This window comes from Mastomys coucha, unplaced genomic scaffold (assembly GCF_008632895.1).
Source record: "Mastomys coucha isolate ucsf_1 unplaced genomic scaffold, UCSF_Mcou_1 pScaffold15, whole genome shotgun sequence".
Taxonomy (NCBI): Eukaryota; Metazoa; Chordata; class Mammalia; order Rodentia; family Muridae; genus Mastomys; species Mastomys coucha.
This window is the reverse complement of record NW_022196897.1, coordinates 144523993-144534782: the sequence shown is the minus strand read 5'-3', so window position 1 is coordinate 144534782 and position 10790 is coordinate 144523993. Positions and strand designations below refer to the sequence as shown.

At 50.5% G+C, this 10790-nt stretch overlaps 1 protein-coding gene across 1 annotated transcript in view; it reads right to left on the bottom strand.

The window, feature by feature from the left end:
• Nucleotides 1–1123: 1123 nt before the first annotated feature.
• Arhgap40 (Rho GTPase activating protein 40) overlaps nt 1124–10790 on the bottom strand; it is a 37150-nt gene continuing 27483 nt past the window's right edge. Inside the window, exons 10-15 of the mRNA XM_031373276.1 lie at nt 9967–10049; nt 8041–8244; nt 5023–5163; nt 4063–4238; nt 2512–2561; nt 1124–1688 (exon numbers count right to left, since the gene is read on the bottom strand). Of these exons, the coding sequence (XP_031229136.1) occupies nt 1597–1688; nt 2512–2561; nt 4063–4238; nt 5023–5163; nt 8041–8244; nt 9967–10049 (746 nt within the window). The 3' untranslated portion in view covers nt 1124–1596. The remainder of the gene's footprint in view (nt 1689–2511; nt 2562–4062; nt 4239–5022; nt 5164–8040; nt 8245–9966; nt 10050–10790) is intronic.

The following is a 10790-nucleotide window of genomic DNA, read 5'->3' as shown; positions in this document are numbered from 1 at the left end:
CATCACCACAGGGTCATCCTCCTCCCCATCATCATCACCACCACAGGGTCACCCTCCTCCCCATCATCACCACCACAGGGTCACCCTCCTCCCCATCATCATCACCACCATCACAACCATCAGCACCAGCACCAGCATGCCACAGGATCATCCTCCTCCCCATCATCATCACCACAGGGTCACTCTCCTCCCTATCATCATCACCACAGGATCACCCTCCTCACCATCATCATCACCACCATCACAACCATCAGCACCAGCACCAGCATGCCACAGGATGAAGCAGATGCTGTCAGTACAAACCCACATCCATCCCTCCAGCATCACAGAATCTGTGTACAGTAACCATTTTGAACTGCACCTGCATCTCTAGTCAAGAGCTCACTGGCAGTCCGAGCCACTCTGCCAGGCCCGCAGACAGCCTGGAAGTGCAAGGGAGCAATGGGCATCTTAGTCAGGAGCAGCCCATATTCAGTGCCTAGACTTCACTCCTTCCATGTGCTCCCATGTGCCCGCTAGCTACACCTGCTCTTTACCCCTGGGATGGGGTGACTCAAATGGACAGCGTTTCTCAGGGTCCCTCAGCAGAAGTAAGCTCTATTTGCCCATTGTGGCAACTTGTTTGAGAATGCACCCACTGATGGTTGCCTCCCCTTCTTTCTCAGATGCTCACTCTCCAGACTCCTGGGAGCACTGCTTGCTCTTCAATCTTTATCTCAGACTCTACTGAGGAGAGCTGAGATGGAAACACTTGAGATGGAGCTTGTAAAAACTTTTGGTGTAAATTAGATGCTCAACATATTCATTATTGAATGAATGGATGAGGCTTCGCTTCCCCCAGGAGAAGACAGACTTGGGCAGGAGAAAGAAGGGGTAGAGCTGGGGTCGTAAGTGGTAGGTGTTAGAGGTGCCAAAAATTCACCCTTGACCTTAAGCAATGCTGCTTTTCCACCATCAGGGCTCCCTACTCTAAGCACTGCTCCTGGCCCTGCTGGATGCGGTGAAGGTGTGGCCAGAACCTGAAATGGCAAAGCGTTTTTTTTTTTATCTCCCAGTTCCAGTCAGCTGCCAGAAAGACAACACCGACTGTGAGCCAGGCTGGGGAGAACAAGGTGAACATGGCGTTGAGCTAGTTGTGCGTTTAATGTTGAGGCAACTTAAATATGCTATAAAATGACACTGTGATGTAAAACAGCATTTAAGACACAAGAGTACAAAGGGAAGTTTGTCATCAGTACGCCTATTCTAGGGCGGTCCATGGCCTCAGACATGGCTGTCAGAGAAGACAAGGGGTTTCCCACGCTACACTGAGCGGACGGATGCCTCCTGAGCAGTATTTTCTGGAAACTTCTACCTGTTTCTACAGTGTTGTCACAGTTTTGATCCCCCTTGTGTCTGGAAATCGTGGACAGATCCCTGTAGAGATCCAGGCACCGGGGAAGCACCCTCCAGGGCTCTGCGTATGTGGTGAGGGGCAGGCCCGCTCTGTGCTGTCGGCCATGAAGGAGGTATTTCCGGGGAAGCGGGGCTTTGGATGAAGACCTGGCCCTTCCACGTGAACAGCTCGGCTCCCAGGCTGGATTTCCAGGCTGTTTCTTAGGTGGGGCTCTGTCTAATGACCCATTCTCCATGGGGGTTGGCACGGTACAAATCTAAGAGGTAGGCATCTGGGTCCAGGCGACGTTCACCTGTGGAGAGAAGGGATTCCAGAGGTTGAGAATATGGCAGGGAGAGATGCTGTTATCTTTCTAAGAGCCTCTTCCCAGGCAAGGTTCCACCATCTGCTCATAGAAGCCTTCATCATAGTTACTCCTTTTTCTGAGGAGACTTCTGTTAGGAGAAGATGCCTTGCCAGGAAATTTAATTCCTCTTCCCCAGGCATCTACACCAGAGATGCCAAAACCCAGCAGCCTTCAGGGCTGAAATAGCCATGTAAGCATGAGTCCCAGAGCCCCCTGGTGGATCTGGCAGGCTCCCGAAAAGCCTTCCCTAGCTTCTTCCACTCCTTCCATACAAAGCTGTCTTTCATTCACCTAAACCTGGTGTTGTCTCCCCTTCTTGGCCACAGGCTCATTGAGGGAAAGTCTGGTTCCTGGACCAGCAGCTTCAGCTGCAGGGGAAATTTATTAGAAACACAGGTTCACAAGATAACCCCCATTTCTCATCACAGCCCTGAAAGATTCTAATGCCCTACTCAAGTCTGAAGATCATTGCTTGCCTCTGGTTCTCACAAAGCAAGGACCCACGGAGCCAGATGCTGGTGAGCCTACGGCACCCATAAAGGCATCCACATTCAGGGCTGAGATTCTCCTCCCCTAGGGTGTCCTTGAGACATCCATGGTAGCACGGACAGCTTTCGCACCAAACACCAGCCAGCCTTCTTCCAACCAGGAGTCAGCTCTGTGTGGCGCTGCCCATGAAGGAAGAGCTTTGCTCTTCTTGACCCTCACAGCAGGGGAGATGGGAGCCTGAATCCCCCACTGAGGACTCACTTCCCATCAGGGAACTTACCAATATTTCCTCCAACTTCATAAACAAGGAAGGTGACCGGCTTCCTGTTACTGTAAGACAGAGAAAAAAACCCGCTGGCCTCTGCTACAAAAAGCAAGACCACCCCAGGTCTGGAAGGAGCATCCTCCAGGATTTGTGGTCCTAGTAGGAAGGGCCCGAGGATTCTTCTGAATGAACTGGAGCCAATGAAGGAGGCCAGCACCCAGGGGGAGGGAGAGGCAGATATTCTTTGGGAAAGATCAGCCCTAGGTGCCCTGCCACAGAGCGTCAGAAGTGGACTTCAGGGTGTGAGGTCAGGGTGACAAGTGGAGAGAGCACCCTGCTTTGAGCACTGGATTCTGCATCAAGGAGGAATGTGGACATTGTATGATTATGTGTGGGTTATAATGATACAAGTATACAATTATCTGATGATGATTATAGGTATCCAGGATTCAGCTCCAGGATCTACCCGACTAGTTTTGTATCTTTGAATATGTCTTACCCCCTCTGGGCCTTCGTTTTCTCATCCATATCAGAAGGAATTGGGTCAGACACTTGGTAAGGGCTAATACTCTGGGGCTCTTTGTGCCAACCCCATGAAGAAAGCTCCCAAGGGCTGCGGCTACTCCTTGTGCTTGGGAATGACAGCCACATATCGCCCCCCCCCCCACCCTGATGCATTTGGCCACACTGTTTCTTGCTTCCTTAGGACTTGTGCACATGTAGTTTCCTGTGCCCAGGAGCCTTGTTTGTTCCTCAGATTACCTCAGTACACACTCATGTTGTTCCCTGTATTTCTTATATATGGTTTTTAACTATATATAATATAGTTTTTAACTTGACTTGGCTACTTAATTTATGTGTCTCTTTCTCATGACATGAGCCTGTAAAGCCAGAACCCTTGTTGGTTATTTTTAAAATTTTTTTTTCTTTTCTTTTCTTTCCTTCATTTCTTTTTTTCTTTTTCGACACAGAGTTTCTCTGTGTAACAGCCCTGGCTGTCCAGAAACTTGCTTTGTTGACCAGGCTGGCCTCAAATTCAGAGCTCTTTCTGCCTCTGCCTTCCAAGTGCTGGGATAAAAGGCATGCCACACCACTGCTGGCTATTTATATCTAACTACAATTTGGGTATAGTGTACATGTACATGTGCATGGGTGTCTGTGGAGGCCAGATTGCTGTATCCCCAGGAGCTGAAGGTACAGGTTGTCGTGAGCTGCCTGACTCGAGCAGCTAGGAACCGAACTCCAGTCCTCTGCAACAGTAGTCGATGCTCTTAACCACTGGACTATCTCTCCAGCCCCTCTCATTACCATCTTAGCATTCCATGTGGTGTCTGATCTACAGTGGCCGTTTATTAATATATATTAAAATCACTAATGAATGGTGGTCCTTTTCATTATTATTTGGAGCCAAGAAGCTCTTAAAAGGCTGACCACCACAGAAATGGGAAGGCCAGAGACAGACATGTGTAACCCCTCATGGCCTTCAGCTGGGAGGGACCAAGCCCCACCCCCTCCCCACAGCATGGGGCAGAAGGGAGGCTCCTGCCTCAGGGAAGTGGCACTTACTATGAGAGAAGGCTGTTTGAGTTCTCACTGCCCTCTTCAGGCTGTGAGCCAGGGTTGAGGTGCTCTGAGAACAGCTTCAGGACGTGGGTCACCCTGGTGGTGGGATCCAGAGGCACCTGCAGAAGATCCATGCGAGGCCAGGTTGCCTGGACCTGGATCTTTGCCACTTTGGGGGTCTGGAGATGGAGATTTGGAGATGAAGAATGAAAGACCCTCCCATCCCTGGAATTCATGCACACGTGTATACTTAGACCAGTATTCAACATCACATGCATACACACACCCACGTCTACAGCCAGGTGTGGAAATGCATGAACACAGTAGCACATACGAGCTACATACCGATGTGCACATGTACGGCCAGGCTTGTGTCTGCTGGTCAACACACACAATCACAGATACAAAGACACACACACAGAAATACACAAACACAGATACACAGACATACACACAGAGAGACAAACACAGACACACACACAGACAGACGCAGATACACAGACACAGACACACACAGACACACAGATACACACAGACACTCAGACAGACACACACACACACACCACACCTTCCCCAAGTGGCTCTGTTGAAGACTCCTTCCTGCTCTGTGTTCCGGGAAGAGTCCTCGATTCTTCCATATCCCTGTCCCACAGAGCAGCCCTATCCTCTTTCTGAACCCTGCGCCAGGCACACAAAGGACTTTCTAAACTTAGGGCCAAGTCAGTGTCTTCCGGAACCCCACCCCCACCCCCACCAGGCCAGCTTCCCAGCCCTCAACCCCTGCCTCTAGTTTCGCAGCACCGGCTCCTCGATCTCTGAGATGCGGCTCAGGCGCCGCCTGGAGGTCACAGACGGTTTTGCATGGCAGCTTGGTGGCAGGGACGAGGAAAAACCCGGATGCCCTCCCCTCAACCTTTACTCCACCTTTGGTTTCTCCATTCGCCTGGTGTGGGAGCCACTCACCGCCTCAAGCCCGTCCCCAGCCTTGTCTCTGTCTACGTGTGTCCTCCGCAGCCAAGTCTTGAGGCCCCCATCACAGAGCTGGGAGCGACGGCCATTACTGTCATTCAGTTTTCGCACTTGGGCTACCAAGAAAGAGGCGACCTGGAAGAAAGAATCACGTTTCGGCCTAGTTGCTGTGACAGTGGCAAGCAAGGCCCCATTTCGGCCACCGTGCTTCTCCACACAGGGCTTGAAACTGATTCCTTGAAGTGACTACCAGAGATGTTAGACTTTTCGCCCCAATGAGGACCCCGGAGTATTGGATTCAGGATGGAGCCGTCCCCGAGGCTTCTAGACAGAGCTGTACTTGAGGGAAGCTCCTTATTGGCACATCATGCAGAGATGTCCCCCAAACACATGTGGCCTGCAGGGTTCCTGGAGACCTGCAGGTCAGCTCAGCCACTGTGCAGTGAGAATCTAGCAAACATCCAGCGAACCTCTTTCCAAGGTTCAATAGACTATTGGGTGTGGACATCTAATAACAGTGACATATGTGGAGAATTCGATGAGATTTCTATCTTGCTGTATACATCTGTGCTGTCTGATACTTAAAAAAAAAAACCTAGTATTTAAGGAATTTCTTTTTAAAAAATTCTGTAACAGGAAAAAAAATGTAGAATCCAAGAGCTGGCTCAGCAGGCAAGATCACTGCCTGCTCTTCCATTAGAACTAGCCAGTCCAGCCGGGCAGTGGTGGTGCACGCCTTTAATCCCTGCACTTGAGAGGCAGAGGCAGGTGGATTTCTGAGTTCGAGGCCAGCCTGGTCTACAGAGTGAGTTCCAGAACAGCCAGGACTATACAGAGAAACCCTGTCTCGAAGAAAAAAAAAAAAAGAAAAGAACTAGCCAGTCCGTAACATCCACCATCATGTGGAACTCCATCTCTTTGAATTTGAAGTCTTCTTTTGACCTTTGCAGGGACCAGGGACATATATGGTGTGGCCACACACATGCAGGCCAAACACTCATACAGATAAAATAAAAATAAATCTTTAAAAAATTGCAATTCACTGTGTTTTAATAGCAATGTGAGTTAGGGGGTTGCATGCAGAGAAAAGGAGTCTGGGAGGAGGCAGGTAGGGGATTTTCAGCAGAACAATTGACCTTGAACTGAGTCTTAAAAAATAAGTAGAGGCACCAAACTCTGCCTTTGGAGAAAGGAGAAGGAGTGTCCAGGCAGAGTGAAGGGCTTAAGCAGAAACCCAGAGCCAGGAAGCCCAGGATGCATTCGAATGCTTTGCTGGAATATAGTAAGTGTGTGCGTGTGGTGGTGTGAATACGCTTGGCCCGAGGAGTGGCACTATTGGGGGAATGGCCTTGTTGGAGGAAGTCTATCATTGTCAGGGTGAGCAACCAGACCCTCCTCCTAACTACGTGGGAGCCAGTCTTCTCCTAGCTGCCTCCTGAACAAGAACAAGAGGTAAAACTCTCAGCTCCTCCTGCACCATGCCTGGCTGGAAAAATGCCATGTTCCCGCCTTGATGATAATGGACTGAACCTCCGAACCTGTAAGCCAGCCCCAATTAAATCTTGTTCTTTATAAGAGCTGATGTGGTCATGGTGTCTGTTCACCGCAATGAAACCCTGACTGAGACAGTGCCTCAAGTGTGTGCCTGGTACCCCTGGAAGGCAGAAGAGGGCATCAGAATCTCTAGAATTGGAGTTAGAGACTGCTGTGAGCTGCCACATGGGTGCTGGGAATCAAAACCAGGTCTTCTGGAAGAGACGTACGTGCTCTTAGCCACTGAACTGTCTCTCTAGCCCCCACCACTCCCACCCCTGATGCATTTTAAACAGCAGGTGGCTCTGGACAGATGATCTGGGGCTACTCAAAGAAAAATGCATTTGCTCGGATCTGGAGAGATCAATCTAACTTGTGGATGAAGGGAGGGATAAGGATGAGAGATGGGTAGATGAACAGGTATATGGTGGGTAGATTGGGGTAGATGGGTGGGTAGTGAATGATGGGTGGATGAGTATGCAGGTAAAACACAGACAAACAGCTAGCTGGGTGAGTGTTTGGATGGGAATATAAATGGGTGGATAGCAGGTAGATTAATAGATGTTAGGCGGGTGGATGGGTGGGTACATGACTGAGTAGGCAGTGGGTGGATAGAGGGATGAGTACGTGGGTAAATGTATAAGGAATGGATGAGTGGGCATATGGGTAGATGGCTGGGTGGGTGGGTAGATGAGTGGAAAGATAACAGATGGATGGATGACTGATCCAGGTGGATGATGGATGAAGGGTAGAAGTTAGGTAGCTAGCTAGATTAGTGGGTCCATGGGTGAGTGGCCCCAAGTGGGGATTGTTTGGACAAATGGGTAGGCAGATAACTGATAAGTGGATAAATGGGTAGTTGGATACTGGGGTAAAAGTTGTTTGGGCCAATGAGGAAATAGATAGGAGACTGATGGACTGAGCAAATGGCTTGACCAGCCCATGTGGATGGTGCCAATTGTGTAGTGGGAATACTGAGTGCTAGAGAGATCTTCTCAGGCTCCTGTCCTACCTCCAACTTCCACAGACCAGGACCAGGTGTGTGATCACTCTGTGATGCCCCCATCCCCGCTTCTCTTCATGTTTTCAGGGCAATATTCATGGTGGGGGCAGGGATATCTCTGATGTCTGGTTTTGGCCTCCCTTGGGCAGGACTTATGCCCCTGAGTCTCCAAGCTGGACATTCTTGCTAGACTAACCTAGGGGCTATGGGGGAACCATGCGAGTTGGCTGGGAGGTGGGAGGTGTGGGTTGTAGGGAAAGGAAATGCCGTCTTCTTAGACGTGAATGGAGGGAAGGAAAATCCTGGCCTCTGCACAGTCCCGCAGAGACCTAGGAAAAGCTCTAAGTAGCAGCATGAAACATGGCGCCCATGATAGGGGAGTGAGCAGCTGCACCAGGGACGTGCAGAATGGTGGAGACTGTGATAGACAAATGGACAGACAGACAAATGGATGGATGGACGGACCCACCACTCACCGTCCAAAGCAGGTCCTGGTACTGTACCATCATGCACACCACTTCGGCTGCACCCTCTGCCAGCTGCTTCTCATCCTTGGTGAGCTTGGGAGGCCGCCCTCGGGGCAGGAAGAGATTGGGGGCCATCACGGTGGAAACATTCCACAAGGTCATCTTGTTGTGCTGCTCCTGGGCTGCCACCTTTCTGAGGAATTCCAGGAGTGCCTAGAGAAGGACACAGACCCTACCTTAAATTCCAGCATAGCCCTCTTTATAGGAGTCTGGGCAGAAAGGGGTGGATCATAGCTACTGTCCATTGACACCGTGAACCCCAGGCCCAGCAGCTAGCATCTCACATGTGCTGCCATCTCACTGATGGTAAGTCAGCTGCAATGTGCCTCAGGAAGTTTTACTGTTGGGCTCAATTCACAGAGAAAGGGTCTGTCTTAGAAAATGTGCCAAGGGCCACATACAAAAGATGAAGAGAAAGATAGATGGATGGATGATGAATGGATGATGGAAAGATGGATAGATGATGGATGGATGGATGGAAAATGGATGGATGGATGGATGATGGATTGATGGAAAGATGGATAGATGATGGATGGATGGATGATGGATTGATTATGGATGGATAGATGAAAGGGTAGATGGATGGATGATGGATGGATGGATGGATGGATAGAAGGGTGGATGGATGATGAATGGAAAGATACATGGATGATGGATGGAAGGATGGATGGATGGATAGATAATGGATGGATGAAAGGAAGCATTGATGGGTAGATGAGGGTTAGATAGATGGAAAGATGGATGGATGGAAAGAAGGTTAGATGGAAAGATGAATGGAAGATGGATAGATGGATGGATGGATAGATGATGAAAAGATGGGTGGATGATAGAAAGATGGATGGACTGAAGGATGGATGGAAGGATGGATGGATGGATGATGGATGGATGGAAAGATAAAAAGACAATACACAGAAAGAAAGGGAAGGAAAGGAAAAAATGTGTGGGAAAGGAAGGAAGAAGATAGTGATGAAAAAGACAATAGGTGGCTAGAAAAAATGAAAATGAAAAGTCTGAGTGAAGGAAAGGAGGGAAGGGAGAAGGAAGGAAGGGAGGAAGGGAAGGAGTGAGGGAGAAAGGAAGGGAGGACGGAAAGCTACACGTTGAGCTCCTACAGGGGCCCACATCCTCTATCCCATGATTTCTCCTGTGCTGGCTCCTGGAGCACCAAAACAATCAAACAAGATACTTGATCATCCTCAGTGAGTAATAGCAAGTAGAAATTCCAAGATGAAGATCTCAAACCCTTTGCAGGCCCATCAGCCCCAGCCCCAGCCCCAGCCCCAGCTCTGGCCCCAGCCTCGGTCCGAGCTCCAGCCCCAGCCCCGGCCCCGGCCCCGGCCCCGGCCCCGGCCCCGGCCCCGGCCCCGGCCCCGGCCCCGGCCCCAGCCCTCAGCACCCACTCCAAGATCACAGTGAAGTGCCCCGAGGGGACAATTTCTCAAACTGGCTCTCCGTAGAACACTAACACCACAGGACACGTCCCACAGCTGAGAAGGACAGTGAGCAGCTGAGTCCAGGGTGCGCTGGCTGCTCCAGCCCCGCTCTGAGATGCCCAAGGCCTTAGCACCAAAGCTTCCAAGAGGTTCTCAGAGAAGAGCAGTCTGAACAAGTGCATCTCTCCCCTGCTTATCCCCTAACTTCCAAGCACACAGAGCTCTTGCCCTGGAAGATGCCAGGCACCTAGAGGGTCAGGTATGCTCTGAGAGCTCTCCTGCTTTCTTTGGGGAAGACTCTCAGACAAAGACTGAGTAGGCCAATGGTCACCACACTCACACTTGGTATGGCTGTGTGACAAAGGCATGAACAGAAGAGTGAGCGCCTTCAGTGTCAGCACCAAGGCTGAGTCCTGAGACCAAGGGGTAAAGCAACTTTTACCTTCAAGGTGTTGCGGTTGGGTTCGGGCAGGAGGAGAACGAGCAGGTGGAGAGCCTGCAGGCGCTGTTTCAAGCCAGGGATGTCTGTGGAAGAGGGAGAGAGGGAGGAAGAAGCTCAGGAATGCTCCATCATTGCTCTAACCCCTTCCTGTGGGAAAATTCAGGGCTGGGAACCCCAGAAGGCCCTTTTCCACGGGGCTCACCACTACTTCCTGGCTAACCTGCTCAGACAGAAACCCAAGTAGTGCTGATCAAGATGAGATGCTCATCACACTTTGTTAGTAAAAAGCTAGCACCCGTTCTCAAGCCATATGCATCCACATATGCATTTGTGTGTGTATACATGCCCAAACAGACAGACACTGAATTGAATTATGGCCCAGGGTCAGGAATGCCAGAGGCCAGAAAGTCATCCCTGGAGGGAAACCTTGATAGTTCCCTTGTCCAGGATAGAAGGGTTCCTGATACCCTTCACAAGATGAGGGTTGGAAAGGGAAAGCCAGTTCACACCTGAGGTCGGAGTCCCCAGGAGGAGAGGGAAGGGGGTTGCAGAAGGGTATCTCATAGGTCGAGTCGGAGGACCCCTGAAGCACTTTTGAACTTGGGCAGGTGGCATTGAAATAATGTGGGGGAAACACCTTCTAGTCAGAGAGCAGCAGGCTGGGAGGATGAGGGACAAGCTGGGGAGGGAGGAGCATCCCTCATAGGTGTCTTACTAAGGGAGGGGGGCCTAGGATGAGGTGGGATAAGTCCTTTTGCAAGTGTTTTGGGGATGGTTGGCTTGATGCATGTTTTGAAAGGAAGCTGTGAGACACGGGGGGGGGG